At 42.5% G+C, this 22143-nt stretch overlaps 1 protein-coding gene across 1 annotated transcript; it reads left to right on the forward strand.

The window, feature by feature from the left end:
* Positions 1-672: 672 nt before the first annotated feature.
* On the forward strand, positions 673-21254 carry LOC108093631 (feline leukemia virus subgroup C receptor-related protein 2). Its single transcript, XM_017193784.2, is given in 12 exon segments — positions 673-982; positions 1181-1257; positions 10644-10995; positions 13502-13613; positions 13839-13941; positions 14540-14764; positions 19184-19325; positions 19629-19679; positions 19682-19824; positions 19889-20013; positions 20210-20320; positions 20806-21254. Coding segments are annotated over 10 exon segments (1440 nt in total). The 5' UTR covers positions 673-982; positions 1181-1257; positions 10644-10853; the 3' UTR covers positions 21092-21254.
* Positions 21255-22143: the final 889 nt, after the last annotated feature.

Genomic DNA, 22143 nt, shown 5'->3' on the forward strand with positions numbered 1-22143 from the left:
TTTTTTCAGTGGCCAATTAAATTCGCTGGCGCTCCGATCGGTGAAAGCATTTCATCAACAACCACCGACCACTTTCGATGGCCAGGGCCAAATGGAGTAATTTGCTTGAATCAATCAAATGACGGCGGATAATTTTATGAATTTATGCAGATTTCCAAACTTTCGAGGCCTGAGAAGTAGGTTTATAGAACCAATTTGGAAGTTGGTTTAATTTTAAGATTGAAATGTAGATCTATAGGAATAAAATGAAATTGTTCAAAGTTATTAAAAACTATTTTATATACATACTTATTCTTTAATAAAGGTAAGACATTTAAGCGCATAATTAACTATAAACTTGCTTAAAATAAATACTCAAATAATTAGGAATTCTGTTCCTATAATTATTATTTACATTTAAGAAAGTGCAAGTTTTGCTCTGACTATATATACAGAAAAGAGGTTCTTCATTTGGTACACTTCGAAACTTAAGCTCTGTAATCTTATTAAAAACTCTAGCATCAAACTTCGGAAAAGCTGACAGCAACAAGTGGCTGATTGAAATTCCCGCCACTGAACGCGAGTCACCCTATTTTCGCGGCAGCTGACGACAGCCAAAGTTGCACACTTTCGGGCGGCTGCAGATAAATTTCCTGCTCAGAGTGGGGCTTATTATTGTAAAACTAATTAAATTAATTCCCGAAATCACCACTAAATATTAATTATGTTGCGGCTAGTGGGCTGCAGGCGAGGATTGTTTGTACCTGCGCAATAGGGAGTCGGGAGAGCAGTCAGCATCCACAGCATCCGCCAGCTGATTTCTGCGAGTGGATCGCAAGCGCCTGGCGTATAAAAGCGACCGAGGCAATAGGATTCCAGTAGTCCTGTTCAGCGATTCCTCCCCAAAGTGTTGGCTCTTAGAAAAGCGAGAACCGAGAACCGAGGCAGCAGCAGAAAAGGAGGGAAATTTTTGCAGTGCAGAGCAAATATTTAAAGTGCCCAAGTACGTGTGTGGGCCTGGCCCAAAGCGAAACACCCAACACCCAAAGTTGACAGTGCCGTGAATTGTGCAAGTTGCCCTGCCCCTTCTAATAAATTAATTCGTTTCGCTCTTTTGTTCCATTCACAAAACCCTCACAAAACCCACACAAAACGAACACAAAACCCACATCAAACGCACACAAACGCCTTGCAACTGCAGCACTTTAGCGCGCCAAGCGAAGATATCTGGCTATATCCTGCATCCTGCGAGGAAGGAGTGAAGGACGCGGCCAAGGGGTAAGTAACGAAGCAAGCGCTTTCGTCTCATTTGATTGCAATTAAAAGAAATTGCGTTAATTGCGAGTTGTGAGTGCGCTGCCAAGCAGGGACCTTCCATCTGAAGGATTCCTTCTGAAGCTTTCCCAGCTGCATCGCTGCGGCATCAACAAGCTGCCAGACAGACACAGCTGAAAGGCTCGAGAGGCGCGAACGTGTCAAAGGCAATAACAACAAGCGTGAACGGAACTAAAATCCATAAATTGATTTTTCCGCCAGCAAAAAACGGGCGAGCGGAACAACAGACAGAAGTGTTGCCCAGATCCGGATCCAGGTGTCTTCGCATTCTCCACATTTTCTGTGTTGCCCCAGCCCCAAAGCCGAATCCGAGTCCGCGTCCGAGTCAACCCCAAAAGCAGGGCTAGACAATTGCAAAACACAGACAGAGGCAGAGGCAGAGCCAGAAGCAGAGGCAGTGGCAGAACCACCATCCGCCGCCCTTAACCCCTGTTTCCCGCTCTTAACCCGCACAGCTGCCCCTGTGGCAAAGCTCGCCCCAAGAAGGATGTGCGAGGAGAGCAGCCTCCATGAATGCTACACCGTCGTATCAGAGTGTCAGTGTGTTGAGTCTGCTGTCAGTGTGTTGGTGTCTGGCCCGCAGCACTTTCCATGTGTGCGCCACTGCCTCCCCGTCTGTGTGGATTCGAGCTTGTGACGTAATGTTTCGGAGGTTTTTGAACTGAAGCACTCTCACACACACACAGCGACGGGCCACAGGCACACACACACTCGCACGCACACGGAGGCAACTGAAAACCAGAGCAAAACCGAAAGCATTGAATGCTTAAGCTCATTACGGCTTTAGCTTTAATAGCCACTTTGCCCAGGGCCATCTATTCTCACCTTTAATCAGCTGGTGTATCAAGTAACTGGCTTGGCATTCAGACCCAAATGGAAGTGCATTCGTAGTAGTATTGTGTTTGAAAGCATCCCTCCAAACTCTTTTTGAAAGAATGCATTAACACCTTCAAATGGAACAAAAACGAGCCTTATAAAACCATTTATTTAGTGGGCTTTCATTACTTAGCAAACTGCAACATGAACTTTGTCCATAAATCAGTTTATATCCCCCAAAGTCATTAGGAATTCGGATAGTTCCCTAAGTTCAGAAGTATGTTAAGTTTCCTCTTGAAAACCACTTCAAAAGTGGCACGCTTTAGTAAAGTGTTAAGACCGTTGGGCAACCGGAGTAAAGTCCCTAATAAATTTAAGATATTCCGAGTTTAGTTGTGTGATTATGTTTAGTAGTCGTAGATGGTTAAAAGTTTGAATATGGAATAACAAAAAATATAATTTATAAATCCCTAACCTAAGAAAAAGATTGTAGTCGAGAAAGCCATGCTTTGAACTAAAGGTAATCAGTTTTATAAGAAAAGTAACACAATCTATTTCTTCCCTTTTCCTAGTAATTAACTCTCTAATTAAAGCTTTTGTGACAAACTCAGCATTCATTATACTCCACTTGCCCTTTCAGTCTGATAAATAGAAAAACACCTCTGTCCTTTCACTTTTAAGCCCTTAAACTTTTAATAAATGGACTGTTGATTTGAAATGGTCTGTACAACTTATATGCTGTCTCTTCATTTAAAATCCTTATTGACACCTTTTCACGCACTATAAAACTTCATGTTATGAATCAGATCTAAACAGCTCAGAGAAACTTGCAAGTGTCGGCAAACAAGCTCAAACTCTCAACCCGCACATTGTGGAGCTTCGTTCGATTGCCAGACATAACAAATTGCATTTATCACTCGCCCAAGCCAGCCACAAACTATTTATCGCATAGGTCAATTGGCACCTTTCAAGGAGGTGCCTCAAAATAGAATGCCACAGAGGTGAACCCAACGTTTGAGACACGTAATTGAGTGCTCGAGAGCTGCGCCACTGCCGAAGACGTGAAACTTGAATGGACAATAGAGCGAACAGAACGACCAGGAAAATTATTGATTTGGGTCCGGCGAAAGTGGGACACTTCCTGGCGGGCAGCACAAATGAATGCTAAAGTCGCCGCTCGACCACAGAATGCACTTTCTGGGCACTCGAGCTGGGTTAATTATGACAAACTGGAGACATTCGCCCGGTGCAATTAAACCCTTTGTTGCCGGCCATTAGTCAGGGGGTTAGCCACCCGCGCTGGCTTGCAAAAACTAGATCCGAACTTTCCACCTCCTCGGGGCAGTCGATAAATAAGAGTCCACCGAAAACTAACGAGCGATACATAAATAACCCTGGAAAAACGCAGGGGAGCTGGGGACAAGAGTCAACTGCATTAAATGCCAACTGCAGGGTGAGAAATGAGGCGGATGTGGATGCGGAAAGCGGACCGAACGAAAAAGTAAAACCCAGCGACTGCCACTGAAGTTAATTACAAATGTCCAATTAGGAAACTGACAAGGCCAGGGTGTCCAGGAACGGAAGCCGTCTTTGATGCAATTAAAAACGCATCTGGCCGCAGAAAGTCGAACAAAACTGCACACTAATCGCAGATACCGGCCACCAGCCAAGCATTGCATAATTGGGCCGAAAGCGCCGCCCTTCCTCCCATTTTAAAATGGACCGCAGCATGTGGTCGAGGCATAAAAAAGGGTACAGGACTGCTCCAGCTGCTGCGGCCAAAACTTTTCTCCTGATAATAGCAAATTCGCAGTGCGCTGGAAAGTATGCTACACGTTTTCGGTGCTCCGCAACTGCAAAAGCTCGTCGTCGCCTATTCTCTTTGTGATTTAGAACTTGGGCAATAAAATACAATTTATGGTAATTTATCTAGCTTACCCGTAAGCCCCGTCGTCAATGGCACAAATTTTTAATTAATAAATAAATGTTGCGGAAATTATATCGCAGTTAGGCGTTTGGGCGTTTGGGAGGCGGCGTTTTGTGTGCCATTGTGTACGTATATAATTACGCGATTTGCAGAGGATTAAGAAGGGCCTGACAAATGCTGTGCCTGCCCCACCAAGGACGCATTAATGAGCCGCCCGACGGTGAGGCACAGAGGCGAGGCATCCACATAAAGAGCCGGGATACCACTTATCCCTCAAAGCGTACACACAAACACAAATACAGTCGAGCTTCATCGCCCAGTCATTAATATTCCGGAACTTAAAAAAAATAATGTGTCCTGGCATTGAGTAATCAACATTTTAGAATAAAAAAAACCAAAACCTGAAAGAGGAGTGTGTGAGGTTTGAGATATCTGATAGAGAAATTTTTATAATTTATACTTACTTTTTCTGTCATTGCATTGGTTAATCTCTTTTTAAAAAGGTTGCCTAGTATTCGGAATCGGAATTTTAACATGCTCGAATTATACATATATTGCATTTAGATACAATAATAAACTGAGCTGGAAATATTATTTTGTATAATAATATAATTTAAATCACAACCCATTTTGCTTATATGCGTTAGTATTTTGGTTTTATTAGCATGCATTACATGTGCTAAATACAGGAAATCGAAAAACTTTTATATCATTTTAATTGTAATTACAATTTTTCAAGTTTTGAAATATGGAAGTTTGTCTCGCAGCCTTTTCACTGTAGATGCTTGATATTGCTTGATGATTTTTCCTGCCACTTACGCTTCAAGGAAGCGTGAAAACGTATTCCTCTCAGGGATGATGCCCCAGCCCTCTCGCTTGATTATGATTTGGAGTTTGCCATTAGATGAGCCCGGCCACAAATGGCCCGGAGGTGCGGGACGCACTCACGTTCAAATTGGGTGCATAAATATTTCCCTTTCCGTGGGTCCTTCTCCTAATTGGCGCGAGGATTGCGTTGGAATTCGCGATTCATTGTGTCCGCCGGCCACTTGTCAGCTACAAATTGCATTTCGAATTCAGCTGCCCGGCTAAGTGAAATCAAGACAAAGCCGGCGGAGCTCGAATGCAATTGTTTCGCGCGTGGCGCATGAGAAATGTTGCAATCGGCCCTCGGGCGCTGCTTGCCCACTTCTCAAGTGGATAAGGTGGGTGGGATTGGGTTAGGAGGTGGCACTGGGGGTGGGGCTTAAAAGGATTACGGCGGGTGGCGCAATGAGAATCCATTAGTAGCGTATACGGTTGTTGATTCCGCCAAAGCGCGTGGCATCCGTTCTCGCATTCGCGCCTTCCCTCCAACATCGAGGTGCAACTGGGCGACCTCTGACCCGCCGGTTGGCAGCTCAGCTCTCCGCTGGCTGCTCCACTTCCCGGTTGGCCGTATCCTCTTTTTGTTGTTACCTCGCCAGCAGAATAATAGATTGACTTAAGCTTTGCGCGGAATTCAAATAACTTGTTAGCCCGTTGAAACACGGCCACGTTTTCCCTGTTTTCTCGTTCGTAAGATTACAGGATAACACCGTGTTCGCCGTCTTTGTATCCGCTAAATAATTCCACGGAGCTTACTTTGGATTCAGGCGTACTTCGAGGTAGAACCAATATTTATTTACTCTCAAATCTTTTCAAATGGGTTTAAGCAAACACAGCCGTACACTGCGTTAATTACCGCTTACAAAATACAAGTTTATCAGCGATTAATTAATTTATTCGCTATATTATTAACTTGTCTTGACACTGTTTAAATGCCAGCTTCGAAGTACTCAATTAAAGGCTTAAAGTAAAACACGTAAGTTCTCGATAAGTACGCTACCGTGAACTACGTTTTTAATTAGCCTGTTTAGAGAAAACTTTATCTAGTAACCACGCTCGTAAAATCCAAAAGCCACTGAATCGTGACCACTCCACATGGCGGGTAAAATCAGTGAAAACATCCGATCAACGGGATTTAGGAAGCCGTAGCACGGGTTGCAATCGCTTAATAATAGTAATTCCCCCTTAATACACCAATCGGCCTAATGTCATGTTGTGTTCTTATCAGCACTTGAATTACGAGGTCATTATCGGCGAATGAGTTGTAGGAACAGATGAGAGCCGCGCGAAATATTCGCATGTCCCAGTGACAAAGTACAATCCGGCGATAAGTCTACACCCAAGGCACTACTTTCTGCACTGCTCAAACATTTCTTTGAAATCGTTTAAGATTTGTAATTACTTGAAAAAAAAAATATTGTGTTGTGTTTTTCAGATATTTAAAATAAAAATATTCACATAATCGTTAAAAACAAGTTGAGTCTTGTGGGGTTTTTTATTACCTCTACAACAACTAATCGCATATAAAGATTTTTTTATTTTCCTTATAATTTTTAATTACACATACATGGAATGCAAATTGTTACCTGACTGAATGGTTGAAGTATTGTTTTTCTCGGCTACAAATTCCGTAAAAAAATCCCAACTTTGTAAAATAAATTACCTCTTTGAGAATAACAACACATATAGTAAACATTTCGAATTGACAACTACAGCGGGGATTTTTCCCTAAGTGCATGGTCCGATGAGAGCCACTCGAAACAAATGAAACCACTTTCACCCCACTCCACCCCGCGGCGAATCTCTGACCACCGTCTGGCGGTGTCTGTGCTGCTATTTGCATTATAAATAATAAAAAATAATAATTTGCCTTAATCGAATAATGACCCCCAGCCAGAGCGATGGCGTCGCCACCACGCTGCGGGCTCCGTCGGATCCGGCAGATCCGTCGTCTGGAACACGAAACAAGACCGGAGAGTCCGACCAGGGAAGTGGAAGTTCCCGCAGGCAAATTATTCAATAAAGGCAAAAACAGCGAAATAAAATATGAAATGGCTTGCAGTGCAAAGGAAGGGAGGAACTCGGGAGACAAGCCAGAAATACACGTGCTACGCTCGGTTAAAAAAGGGGGAGCTCCGAGCTCAAGGGGAGCTGAACAAATATCAGAAAATTTAAAACGGATTGCAAATGCAATTGTGTCCCAAGTACAGGGCGACAGCGGCAGAGTGAACTACAAGAAATTAGATATTAAAATATGCGAATAAGCATTTAGCAAGCGTTAAAAACCCCTACAATTTTACGCCCCACTGCATTTTTAAACCATAATAGAACAAGGTTTTAGTTTATTAAATTGCATTTTATTATTTAAGACCGTTTAGTTAATGAGTTACCTCTACTGGCCAAAGTAATAAAAAGGTATTATATTCAGTACTTCTTAATTCATTTTAATATACATATATTTGTTGATATATAGTGTGTGTGGTACAACCGGAATATGATTTATTCTTAGAACCCATAAATATAATTTATTTTTCAATTTCATTTTGATTAAATTTGAATATTACTTTTGCAGTCACAAAAAGTTTGGGTTTACCATACCTTAAAATACATGAAATCGAATTTGTGCATTTCCAGTTAGAGATCTACTGTAAAGTTATTCCACGCAAAATCTTTTTAAGACTGGGTTAACCCAGGTGGAGCCTTCTGTACGCTGAATCACGACAGCTGGACTTGTTTTCTGGGGCGATACCAGAAATGAGAGTCCGTGCGCTCGGCACAGACGTACATCCAGAAATCGGCTTATTGCTCGGCTTGGAGTTTACAACTCGGGTCCGGAAAACGTGTTTTAATATTTGTCACTCGATGCGGCGATAATGTGAAAGGAAAACAACCATAAACGCCGACTGCGGAACACTCTGAAAGAGAGAAGCGAGGCTCTCGTAAAACAATCAAACAAAGTCAGACGCACTTAATCAGTCCACAATCATTTATCACAGAGGCTCTCGTTCGTAGGGCACTCGAAGTGAGTGTGTTTGGCTTACTTTTTAGTCATCGCCGTCGTTAAATCAGCTGTTTGCAGCAATAACAATAAGTGAACGAGCCGAAAGCGTTTTGCAAATCAACATTGCTGTTTATGACGGAGAGTTGAGCGCTTTTCGGAATCAGTTTCAGTACCGCTTTGTCCGTTCGCGATTGCGTGCTCCGTGCTTCTCCTCTCCGGCGGCTCAGCACCAGCTGCACCTCCTGAACCACCTACACCACCTGCATCAGCTGCTCGGAACCCACTACTCGAGCTCCGTGGCTCCGACTGTTATTGAAGAACGTGTCGAGGAAGACTGCCCAAGTGGGTGAAGGGTGAAAATTCGAAGCAAGGTCCGACCCACCGCCAACCACCACGAACCAACGCGAACCACTCGATTTCGGCCGCGAGTATTGGCCCCCTGTAAATCCCCTTCAAAAATGTACGTGCGTGCCATTGGCGGAGGTGGGCGGTTTAAAGTCAATTTCCGATGGCAGACAGTTTGGGAAGTTATTTACGTTCATTCGAAATCCCTGCAAAAATAGCTACACTGAGGAAAAATAATCCTGAAATCGAAATTTACAAAAAAAACCTAAAAACAGTGTCAACAAAAAGAACATAATTCAGTATTGAACAACTTTATTTTTAGTAAAGAGAAGTATACACCAACCAATTCAAAACAAATTAAATTAAAACATAATTAATTTTTAAACAAAATTTCAAAAACATAAAAATAACATTATGAACGTGTATACTTTAAGCTGTAAAGCGATTGTGAAGTCTGTTCACTTCATTTGAAAATATGAATGTACACCGAATAGCCAAATTCTAAAAATAAAACTAGATCTTTCAAAAGCAGAATCTTATGAAACGAAAATTCGAGGGTCTATTTACATTTTATTTGATGTATTTATCTTAAAATAAATGTGTGCAATAAGAAGAGTGAGATTCAGTTTTAGGTTTCTTCTCAAACTAAAAAGAGTTTTTTTTTTTTGATCCCCGACTGGAATCAGTCTTATCGCAATGTTACCGCGCCAAGTACCAGTTTCATTTACGAGTATTTTATCTTGTCGAAGACCCGCCTCCCACCGATTGTGTTGGGCAACCACCGGCAACTATGACGCTAATCTCAAGTGTTCGAAGGAAATAAAAACAATACGAATTCTTGCGACTCATTGCTGTTCGAAATACTCGAAAGAAATCCACCACTTTAAGGTCTTCGAAATCGGCAATTATCTCTGCTCGACGGACGGCCTCCGAATATGCGAAACTGAATCTAAATGGGGAATCTCCCAGGGCGAATTTAATGAGGCAAATTGATTTAAATGCAGCGATTAACCATTTGAAATTCAATTGCTTGGCATTTGTTCACGCCGCCGAACGAGCGATCTAATTACCAGATATGGAAATGAGGAAAAACTGTTTGCACACGACATGTTTCTTTGCACAAAAAATCAGCTGCAATCATCGCGCTGCTACTAATCACATTAAGCCATTGGCAGAAAATGCATTCGCACGTGCCAAATGATGCGGAGAAGAGCATAAGCGAAAATAAATCCCAAAATAGTGACCCAAATGCAAATCGGAATTCGAACCGGAATTCGGCATTCCAGTTTGCCAATCCACTCAAATTATTTGGCGGCGGATTCAGTCGAAGTCAGTCAACTGTCGCTGATTGCATTTTTGCAGAGCCCCCAGCAAAAGCCAAAGCCAAAAGCTGAAAGCTGAAAGCTGAAGACCGAAATCTGAAAGCTAAAGCTGGAGCCAAAATCTGATAATCCGGATTTAAAAAACCCAGAGGCAGAGCAACAAGTGGCCGTGAGGGTGAATTCCGTGCTTAAATTTGATTCAATGGCTTTATTAAAGCAAATTGCAATGTCACAACAGCAGCAGATGGCCATTCGCGTGTAATCAACTAGTCAACAAGCTAATTAAGGCGTATTAATATCGGGTTCAGCCCTTTAGTGGTTTGTTCAAACCACCGCAATTCGCCATTCGCTAAAAGCTAAAATCATATCAGTCACAAAAAATAATGGACAGGGGTCAATATTTGTTATTAGTTTCTATTATATAATTTGTGCTCTTTTTGCTCGTTAGTTTTACTAACAGCTGGTTAACAACCAAGTGCTCCTATTATAATCAGATTATACACAAGCACTTCATGGATGTAGGAAAATTTGGGTGATTTATGGCTTAGTGTTATTGAATAGGAGATAGTAGGTGTTGCCATTGAATAATTTATGTTATTGCTGGATTGTTTTACTTGAATAACGCTTTCAAGGGATTCCGCATATTAGCAAACATTTAAAGCAAAACATTACTTTTAGCTATCAGCTGAAATGAACACCTCTATAAATGATTTTTAATTCGAGTTTCACTGATGTTTAACCAACTGTTTTAGCTTAAGCTGACCTTAAAACCTATACGTGTATCTTTTAAATACTCGAACTAGAATTCCAAGTTCAAGGTTAGCACACAATAACCTCATTAGTATTAATATTTCCCTTAAACCATAAACGCCGCTAGATAGTTAACCACAATATCATGTAACGTTTCTAACCACCAAAGCACATGCTTATTCTATGCAAATTCGTCGTGGTTATCTAAAGTTCAAACTGAAACTCGTTCGAGTGCTGGGGAAACTAAATTGAATTGCCTGCTTTTGCGCTGATTTATGCATTTTTGCTTGCTTGCTTGCAGAACTCTTTTCGAAAATCAGCTTTAAGCAACCGCGACTGCCCCGATTTATTCGGATTGTCCAAGAGGAGAATTAGGGGAAAGTGCAAACCACCACAGCAAATCAACGACACCACCGATCGCGGCAACCGCTGCCACTGCACAACCGCCCAGAACTACTCCTGCCCCAGCTGCAAGTAGAGCGACCTACAGCCACCCACCACCACCCACTGGATGGATCTGAAGCACAGCGCCAGTGGTGCTGCCGAGAACAGCGAGACCTTCGTCGCCACCAGCAAGTCCACAGACATGATCACGCCCAAGGACAAGGAGGGCAAGGCCGCCAAGGCGGGCGGACCGAACCCCCCAGCCGAAGGTAACATAGCCATAGCAATTCGAACTACCTAATAGCCAAATTTTTAAATGGGGAAATAGTCACATTTAAAATGAATGTTTGGTATCTCATTTTGAAGTAATTTGAAGCATATAAAATAAGAAAAAATTGAGTCAAAAGGCCATCTAGCAACAAGGATAAACAATTAGAAATAACGAAAAATGAAACTAAAATAATTATTTATAATAGTACCTCTTCTACAGCATTCAAAACACTTCAAAATTAGCAAATTTAATTTTTAACTAATAGAAGAAATTATATAAAAATTATAATTCTATTTTTTTTAAGAAGTAAATAGTACCTATCTATTAAAAAAAATAATATTTTGTGAGCTTATCAGAGAATTTATGTCACTGAGATCAATTAAATGGACAGTACAGTTATCAAAATAGTTCCATCTCTTACGTTTGAACAAGCCACTTGAAAATGTCAAACAAATCAATTTGGGAACTCAACGTACTTTTTAATGCGCGGGGCTGAAATAATTGATTTCAATCGAACTGATATGTCTAAACATAAGATAGTAACAATATAATGTGAAATTACTGAGTTGGCAACATGGAAAATTTAACAAATTTCTTATGTAGGATCTTAAAGCTTCCACTCGACTGCTTTATGAATAATTCCGATTGCAATTTATTTAGTTGATCCTCTGAGTTCCGCATCCTTCTCACTCAACTGGCACCAAGCAGGGGCAACACTATATTAGTTAGGCACATGAATAGTTTGCATTTCATGCCACGTGTAGTTACCTTACCGCTCGATGTGCACCTGCACTTTGCATGTCAGACATGAACGACCATTTTGGCTGCGCCTCAAGGTAGGCAATAGTATCGCTGTGTTTGTGTTTGTGATTGTGGTGTGGGTGGTCTTTAATGCGCGGGTGTGTGTGTGTGCGTGTAGGTGAGGCAGAAGGGGGTGTTAAGAGGTGAGCACATTGGCGGGCATTTGTATGCATTGCAATCCGAGCGCCACACAACCACACACAAATGCACTCGGCAAAACCCTGCCAAAGCCACAGCCGCACATTCGCTTAAAAGCAAACCTGCCGCTATACACTGGGAAAAATTAACCATCTAAATTATGAGTAACATATTTATTTTTTATTTCCTGTTCAATTAGAAACAGTTATAGGTTTTTGCACAATAAATATTACATTTGATATTATGTTTTTACACACTAGTTATATTTAAATGCAAATTACTATCTAATTTATATCTACTTAGCCCGAAAATTTGCTCTGTGCACTGTAAACATATGCCCGGCCATTGTGGCTGTATGTGTTTGTGCATACACGTGCTTTAACTGAAAAATACAAATAAAGAACGGCATCAAAGCGTTTTGTACTTTCAATGCCACGCGAGCCAAAAAGTTAGTGACGTCGCTTCTGAATTGTCACAAATTGGAACAAAAAAGGGATGAATATAAATAGAACCAGAGCCCATATACAATATACACAATCCGATGCATGCAACATGGTCGAATGCGCTCAAATAAGCCATTTAATTGGAAATGTACACACCGCGTTGGTGGCCCATTTCCACGGTTTTATTTGCAATCAAACATTTTAATCATAAATATTTGCTAGTGTTTCAGGGAGCACAAATGGCTCCTCTGGGCAAACTAAAAGTCGAAACAAATGAGCGAAATAAAGGCAAATGCCACGAGTGCACTTACTTGCCTTTAAAGCAAAAGTTTTCCACTTCATTCGAATAAATGTTGCTCTTGTTTCACTCAAATTAAGGCCAAAGAGAAAGAAGATAGTTCGGAGAACATTGCACTGTTTCTTTGGTAATGAACCAAAGTCACGACAATTGATTTCTGCTCAGTTTGAGTAAGAGTCGGTCACTAAAAGCTATTTTTAAAGCCAATTGAGCTGTTATTTAAGTTCAAGAATGGCCGAACTCAACATTATTTAAGAAACAGTACAAATATTAATTGTATTATTATCATTTTGTTTAATAGATCTTTCTTTCCTTGGCACACCTACCCTGAATTTATTTTTCAGGAAACATTGAGCTTATTTAGGTTTTGTAGGTTTAAGCCCAGTCATTGCATATTCGTACTGAAAATTCAAAAGGAGCCCCACGCAAAGTTACTCTATTACTTAGCTGTAAAAAGTAGGGCTTCACTATTTATCGACTTTTGGTGTTGAAAGCCTTTAAGTTCGACCTTGACAGAGTACCAAAAAATCTGCTTAAGCCCACTAAGTCACTCGCAAAGCAGAAGGGGCGGATCAACTTATTATGATAATAGCGCGCATTTGCATGGATATTACCTCTTGGATAGGGTCTTAGCCCCGAGCAGTCAGTGAGTAGTAAGTGAGTAGTGTAACCCGGCCCCTAATCCAGTTAATCCGCTGCAGCTACACGGCTCCTCCGGCGCGGGCTGGGAAACCTTGAGCCGTTCCACCGGCGCTCTGAAGTGGCTTTCACCTGGCTCGCCTTCTATTTCTATTTCTATTTCTATTTCTATTTTTCCGTTCCAGGCTACAAAGTCTACGCCCGCCGCTGGGCGGTGCTTATTCTCTTTGTGTTCTATTCATCCTCGAATGCCATGCAGTGGATACAATACACCATCATCAACAACATAATAACCCGGTGAGTGAACGGCTGCGAGGGGCGGTCGAGCGGTTCCGGGATCGGAATCGGAATCGGAATGGTGCATTATATTTCGTTAAAAGTTTTCGCAAAGCTCATTAAACAACTTGACTGTGGGCGGGCCTAATGAATGCGGGTGCATAAATTAACTTCCCGTTCGCCGACGACTGCACTTCCGCCGGGGGAATTCCGCCCATTCTAATCGCGACTCCTTCTGTCCCGCAGATACTACGGCATCAGCGATAAGTGGGTGGACTGGACGTCCATGATTTATATGATTCTCTACATTCCGCTCATATTCCCCGGCAGTTGGTTCTTGGACAAAGTGGTAAGTGCTGGCACAGAGACAACTTAAAGTGTATATTTATAATTAGGGATTTAAACAAAAACAAAAACTTGTAAAAATAATGCTTGTTTCTAGTAAAAAAAGGATTTGCACATAATAAACCTATTCATTAAAAAAGGAAACATTAAATACTAATGTAAATGCAAATTTCCAAATAAGTCATACATTATTAATTAGGCGGTAAATCATTAAAAGAAGTACCATTAAATATTAGTCTAATGAAAAATATTAAAAGGTTATGCATTATCAATAAATCAGTAATTAAAACTTATCTTTTCGCAAAATAAAAAATAAAGAATATTAAAATGTTATTAATAAGATTAAAAAAAAAACCATTAAATATATTTTTGAACACGTTTTCAGTGATAAATGATTCAGAAGTACAGTCTCGGGAGGCATTAAAATTTAATGTAAATGCGAGCTTACCCTTTGTTTGAACCCCTCTAAATTCGTTGTTCATTATTATTAAATATACTAGTATGTATATACCCTTTATAAATCTCTGCCTTAAGACTGCGTGCTTTGTTCCTCAGCACGTTATTAATTGCCCTGCGCTGATTTATTTGTGTGCCATCAACAGGGTCTTCGCATTACCGCCTTGGTGGGAATCGTGGGCACGTGTCTGGGTGCCTGGATCAAGGTCTTCTCGGTGGATCCGTCGCTCTTCTACGTGAGCTTCATTGGCCAGTCGATCGTGGCTCTGGCCCAGGTGTGCATCCTCTCGCTTCCCGCCCGACTGGCAGCAGTTTGGTTCGGACCGGATCAGGTGTCCTCGGCCACCAGCGTGGGAGTCTTTGGCAATCAGGTGAGCAGTTGGTCGCGGAAACTCGCATCTAGCAACGGATCCAAGGGTTACTGATGGCAGATTGGCTTGTAAGCCCGCTTTGACATTGTCTTGTGAGTTAGTGAGCCGTTGAATTTGCATTAACACAGAAAAGGCCGGGGTCCGCCCCAGTTTGCGAGATTGATGCAGCAGTCGGACAAGGACGAGTGCCGACGTGGGCCATGCCCACTTCCGGTGGGCGGAAGTGGCTTCTGCCCGACATTTTTGTCCGCCCGACTGCGAATCTCGGCTGGCAATCATGAGATTGCCCAAAAGAGTTGCGAACTGCAGCCCAAGTTAAACAAAACTGACAACGGCTGGGTCGCCCCGTGCCACGCCCCCTTTCGCCTGAATGGCTCCCAATGCTAATGCATGCGGAAGGCTCTTTGAGTGGATCCAATTTGGCGCACTGCATCCGCATCCGCATCCCACTGCTCTGCACAGCTCTGGCCACATCGGCAAGAGGTTCAATTTATTCAGCAGCGGCAAACAAACGAAATGACCTCTCCGAGTTCCCGGGGCTAAAGTGATTGCCTGGATGCCTTCGCTCTTCAAATGGGCCGGACAATTGAAATGTGACCGGTAAGAGGCAGGTGGGGATGAGCTGCCCCGTGCCGAGGTGACATGCATTATGCGGTTGCAAGTGCTCAGAACGGGATTGTGGAGAGCCGACCAGTTGATTACTTGACTTATGAACCGAATGCGAACGAAAACCTCAACATTCCGCAGGCCAATGACAAAGACATTTTCATTAACCGTAATCCAGCTTGGAATGTGTCAGGGAAAATGGCTCTTTCAGTTATTGGTTCGAATTGAGGTACATTTTCCTGTCTACTGCACCATGGCTTAAGCCGCAAATAGGCTGAAAAATAAAGGAAACTAAACTGTTATGGTTGAAACTGCACAGGAGAAAATATTCACAGATTTACTTCTTAAAAATAACAAGAAACAATTATAATTGAATAAATTTGTGTCGACTAAAGATTAATTCTCTAACTTAGGGCTAACCAAGTTAAGTGCTATTATCATCATTTTCCTTTTTAATTTATGTAAATTAAATTCCTGTATTGCAAGCCATTTTTAAACTTGTTAATCAAGAATCCATAAACATTAATTAATTTTCTTTGGAAGTGTGCAGCTTAAAGCCACATAAATTGGGCAAAATTTAACAAGCACGTGTCACGACACAGAACAATAACTGCATTTTTGGTCTGGACAGGTTATGGGCTTAAACACCGCAAAACAATTAGGCCGCTTGCTTAGCCATTAGCCAACAGTGTCAGGTGCGGCGATGATGAATGACAATGGCCCGGGGAAATGGAGAGTGGAAAGCGGAAAGTGGAAAGTGGGGAAATGGCGGGTGAAATGCGGGGGCCAACGGGATGTGGAACAGTTTGCTCTTTATGTTGATTTACGAGCGCATCGGGCGGCAGGACTGCAAGTGCAAATAGGGGGCTCAAATATCCAAAGCAACCTTTCTCCCCAACAACCAGAACCAGCACCCACACCCACACCCAGACCCAGACCCACTGACATCCCGGCAAGACACATTGCATCCTAAACGCACCTGTGTGTCATATTTGCCTTTCACTCGAGTGCAGATGAAAAGGCTTATAATTTCCGCTTGTCACAGGTAGGAAGTCACAATGGGATGTGACAATGTGGGGTACGTGATGATGGCGAGGCCGAGATGATGATGTAGATGTGGATGTGGACGTGGATGCGAACGCGGATGTGGATGATGATGGAGAGCAGTGGGTCAGAGTGGCGAAGCGCTTTAAGCCAGGCCGGGTAATCTCTTGTCGAAATGCCAAGCCGAACTTGTGCCCGAAAAAAAGAGCCTTCATGAAAAACGCTGCGTGGGGCCACGTAGATGGCCCACATACCGAGTGACATTGAATGTGAACAACCAAGCCTTCCAGCCACCCTGCCTCCCAGCCGCCCACTCAATCGCCTTGGCTGCCTTATCTGGCAAGGACGACGCACCACACGCTCTTGGTTCCGCACCCCCGCGGCCCCCAAATCTCTGATTCCTGACTGGCTGAGCCGAGCCGAAGCGGATTTGGCGGAGGAGCATTGTTGCCAGAGTGCTGAGCAAACACAGTTTCTTTTCCCCCCATTCCCACTGTTTTTGCACGCCGCTTTTTTTCCGGATGGTCATGTAAACACGGCCGGAACGAGATGTGCCGCCAAGTCGAAAATAACATTCTCCAGGGCCGAATGCGAGTGTTCCGGCGCAACGACAGTTCCTCCAAAACGAGGCTCAGACGCTCGATTCTCCGAGCCCGCCCGCCTCCGTCTCCGGTCGGCTCAAATATTTATTCTTGATACCATGGAGGGGCTCAGACTGCAGCCGAGTGTCCCACTCGAATGTCCTTTTGCGTTCCGCCATAAAAGTCCAATAGCCAGAACAAAGGAAACGGACGGGGAGGGCAATCGAAATGGAGATGAGCTCCTGGCATCCGCCTGGTTTATGACCCATCTCTCGAATACGTTTATGCAAATGGGTGCAATTCTATGAATTTACCGTGGCTTATATGCAAGAGTATTTCAAAATCATATTTCTCTTTTACTCGATTATACGAATCCACAGCTTCATTGCCAAATCGAACGAAATTGATTAAATGCGTTGGCGGCCATAAATCCTTAATCTTTATTACTTAATTTGGCGGGAAGTCGCAAGCAAATTTTATGTAATTGGGAACATTGCAAGGCTACAAAATCGCCACATAACTTTATGAATAATTATTCAGTACTATTTATAATCATTGAAAGCCAATAACTTCCACCATGAAAGCCATTTATTTATTGGGCATTGAAAAAAGACAAATAAAACTCAGGGCTTGTAAACTGTCAAAAAGCAACATATTTTATATTCGGATTTTATATCTGTTTATACATAGTTTCATTGATTTGCTATTCTTTTGAGGTATTAAATTCTTCCTTTGTTACTAAATTGTCAAATAATGCTATTTTCTGATGAGTGTTTCCACAGAAATAGGATTTCCTAGAAGTATGAATTTAAATTCAGAACTTCTGTGTTTCCCCAGAGGAAGGGGATGCCATTTAAGAAATCCCACAAACTGTTTCCGTAATCATACTCAATAAATTTGTGGGAGATTCTCCAAGGTGAACCCAGATCAATCTTGATCCTTCGATAGTTGAGCTGCCATAAAATCAAACGGCCAACCCAAATACAATTTTCTTAAGTAAAGATGAAAATACAGAAAGCGGCGATTCTGTTTGCGTGCTCCATAAAACGGGTGTCCCAATCTGAAGCGCAGACCACCTGGAGCTCTGCAATGGGTATCTGGTCCGTTTGGCCACGATAGTGCCAAAGGTTTTCATTTAACGTCGGTGGGAATTCAGTTTTCGCCATTCCTTTGTTTGTGCAAACGCAAAGTTATTGCCAAAGAGAAAAGCTTCATTCGGTTTATTGTGTGTGAAAATGAACTGTTCAACCGACTGACATTTCTTTTGTTTGGACCAAGCTGATTATTTGCCAAACAAAAGGAAGGTGTTTTGATTCAATTAAAATAAAAACACTTTCCGGTAGCGTTTATATATCGAACAAACATTCAACGCTGTTGCGTGCATTTCTTATCTTACTTTAAAGTAGATTCTTAAAGTAACCATCATCTGAGTTTCCGTTAAATTTTGCGCTAGTAAAAAATGCTTTTATAGTCCAATTTATTTTCCTGGCTGTCAAATGTCACTTGGCCCTAAATACCACCACTGCCACTAAAACCGATTTATAGCATTGCAAAAAATGGGTAAATAAACTGATATCTATAAAAGCTCAACAGATCGATACCCATTAAAGTAGGAAGTAATTGCAGGTTTAACATTTCCATTACTTTAAGGTTTCCTGGTATAAAAAGCACAAATATTTATTTCCAACTGATTAGGTCGATGTTTGTGATGGAGAAAGCAGCGATTTTCTATCAGTTACATAATCCACATGATACCCTATCAGTCTTCCACAAAAAATCAAGGAAAATAACTAAAAATTGCATGGCTCAACTTTTGTGCATTGGCGTGTGCGGAAAAAAGCGGAGCTGTCACAGCCGAGCCCGGGGTGTACATCTATTTTTTCCGTGGAACTGCGCCACAAACTTTGACGAAAACAGAAAACAAAACGGCAACAGAGAAGAGGTTTCTGGGGGGGTGGGGTTCCGGAACAGGAGCAGCACATATATCTAGCAGGGCCAGGCCCACTATAAATCAATTTCACAGTTGCAGCGTGAATAACACCGGGCTAAGGGTCGCGGGACTGAGGGCGAAAGTCCGGAAGCGGAGCGAAAATAGCAGCGGATTCGGAGGCAGCACCGGAACCGGAAACAGATTTCGCTTTGAGTAACTTGCGTACAATTGAGAAATCCGCCTGTTCCTTTCTTCCAGCTGGGCGTGGCCGTTGGCTTTGTGCTGCCACCCATGCTGGTGCCCAATTCCCCGGATCTGGAGACGGTGGGCAGTGATCTGCAGATGATGTTCTACCTAGTGGCCGGCCTCACCAGCATCCTGCTCGTCCTAATGGTGTTTTGTAAGTAGCCCTTTTAAGTAAGTCTTTAAGAAGCTTCTAGCGGAAAATACTTTTAATCAATCGATAGATAATATATAGAGTATATCTTATTAAATGATCAGTCATTAATACTATGATAAACATTGAGACATACTGAAATTTAAAGGGCTTCTTAAAGTTTTCTGCATTTAAACTATTTATTACCAAGCAAAATAAACAAGCTTTTAAAATAAATTTACTAAATAAAATCCCAAAGTTTCCACATAGAAACAAATTGAGTTATGGGATGTTCCTAATATTAAAAAACGTCAAACGATTTTGTAGTCTTCCAGGACAAACCACCCACTCCGCCCTCCGCCGCCCAGGAGGCGGCCCAACTTTGGAGAGCTCCGGCGAGGAACAGGTCAGCTTCGTGCAGTCGCTGAAGAACCTGATGACCAACAGGAACTTCATCTTCCTGCTCCTCTCGTACGGCATCAACGTGGGCGTCTTCTACGCCATCTCCACGCTCCTGAATCCGGTATGGGCTCCACACTCGATTAATGAGCGGTTAATGGGGGCTAATTGCCGGGATTTGTTCGCAGGTGGTGCTGAAGTATTATCCCGGACACGAGGTCGACGCCGGACGTATCGGCCTCAGCATTGTGCTGGCCGGGATGCTGGGCTCCGTGGTTTCGGGCGTTGTGCTGGATAAGACGCACAAATTCAAGTAAGTACAACAACCAACTGCTCAAGGGCTTTCACGAACATGGTAGAAACTCATTACGCATACGCCATGTGGCCCCGCTGAGAGTGGGCCGCTTGAGAAAGTTTTAGCACGGCAGCCGCAGAAGTTGTTATTAATTCGATAAGGGGCTCTCAGTGTTTAATGAACGGCACTCAATGTGCTTCAACCATCTTTCTAGGGAAACGACGCTGGCGGTCTACGCGCTTTCCATGGTGGGCATGTGGATCTTTACCTTCACCCTGGACACGGGCCACATAGCGGTGGTCTACCTGACGGCATCGCTGCTGGGGTAAGTTGTAAAAACAATCGGGCGTTAAATTAAGATACAAGCAAAACATTTGTTCAACCCGTTGTTAATAAAATTACAAAGCATAGTTGAAAAATGCTTAGTAAATCCAATTTACATTAATTAACCTAATATTTTAGTATAACAAAATACGCCAAATCAGTTAAAGATGAGTTCTAACACATATTAGATATCTTTTTTAAAGATCTTTGAAAATACTGAAGCTCAAAATGACTTTTTAGTTTACATTTCTTTTTACTTTACAAAAAGCTTTTATTGTTTTTCGATTAGAAGATAATTAAAGTAGCTTCTTCAAATCTCAATCGCAATATAATACTTGATTGCTGTACTCGTATGTAAGTGCAACTTTTTCCCCTAACAAGCTAATTTCTATTTTTAAGAAACATTACGATTGCGGATAAATTTATCAAGTGATAGCTAGTGAGGTTTACCAATAATTGCTGTTGAAACGAATTCCACCCTTACAGCTTCTTCATGACTGGCTACCTGCCGGTGGGCTTTGAGTTCGGAGCCGAGCTGACGTTCCCGGAGCCGGAAGGCACTTCGTCCGGACTGCTGAACGCCTCCGCCCAGACCTTCGGCATCTGCTTCACGCTCTTCTACTCGGAGCTGTTCACCACCTTCGGCGACATCGCGGCCAACATAACCATGGCCGTGATGCTGATTGTGGGCACGATTATTACGGCCATCACCCAGTCGGATCTGCGGCGCCAGAACGCCCAGGTGCCCGCCAGCGGGATCGCAAATCCGTAGGGAACTCGCTCCGGCACGGTGACTGTCTTTTATGTATAGTATTCTACGCATATCGTTTTACCGTTTAATTTATTTAATTGTTTACTGTACATTCCGTTGTAGCCTTAAGTGTTGAATTTTAAAATGTTCATTAAAGGTGCATAGCAACACACACACACACGAACACGAAGACACACACGAATATGATTAAGCTTAGGCAATTATTTTTTCAATTTTATATTGGCCACCGATTAAGGTTTAGTGCATAGGTTAGATGAATCTAAATTCAGCAACCCCAAGACTTGCATCGAAATTCAGCATTATCTTTGCGTTGCCACTGCACCGCCGACAGCCACACACAAAACAGACAATTGTTATATGGAAATATCCTTCAGTATTATATCCCTAATATTCTAGCGAACGTTGACAATTTGATTGCTAAACGGAGTATCCAAAGCAGTTTGAGGCAGTGTATCCGAATCCAGCGAATGCATTACCGAACAGTAGCGGCTCTCGACTTCAATTGTTCCCTCCTTCCGCAGACAGAATGTGTATATAATATATGTAATTGTATTTTCCGGACCCGATGATCCAGAGCGAGAGCGCTACTGTTGTACAAAGCTCAAGTATATCCTGCATATCTGGCAAACTGTAATAATTTTGGAGGATTTACAACTAACAGCAGATTCAAGTCAAAATATATACCTATACGAAATATATCTATACATTTGATAGTGTTGTGAACTAGAGGAAACCCACACTGAACACACCGCCGACGGCAATGCGAAATGCACTTTTTGTAGATAGCCTTTAGGCCGACGGCCAACTGACGTACGACTACACGAGGACTATATCGCCAAACTAGAGTCAATTGAGATCGCCAAAGAAACATACACACTAAACTACCTGACATGAACCACCTACACAGTACAGAAAACCACGCGTGCCGCGTTCAAACGAAGCGGATTACGAGCAACCTGATGCCGGAGCAGAGTTTGGCACTAGAACAGCCGGCGTCGTGATAACACGCAGCTTTAACTCTCACTTGTTGTTAGATTCGAATGGTCAGAGAT

This window comes from Drosophila ficusphila, unplaced genomic scaffold (assembly GCF_018152265.1).
Source record: "Drosophila ficusphila isolate 14025-0441.05 unplaced genomic scaffold, ASM1815226v1 contig_414, whole genome shotgun sequence".
In the NCBI taxonomy this organism is placed as follows: Eukaryota; Metazoa; Arthropoda; class Insecta; order Diptera; family Drosophilidae; genus Drosophila; species Drosophila ficusphila.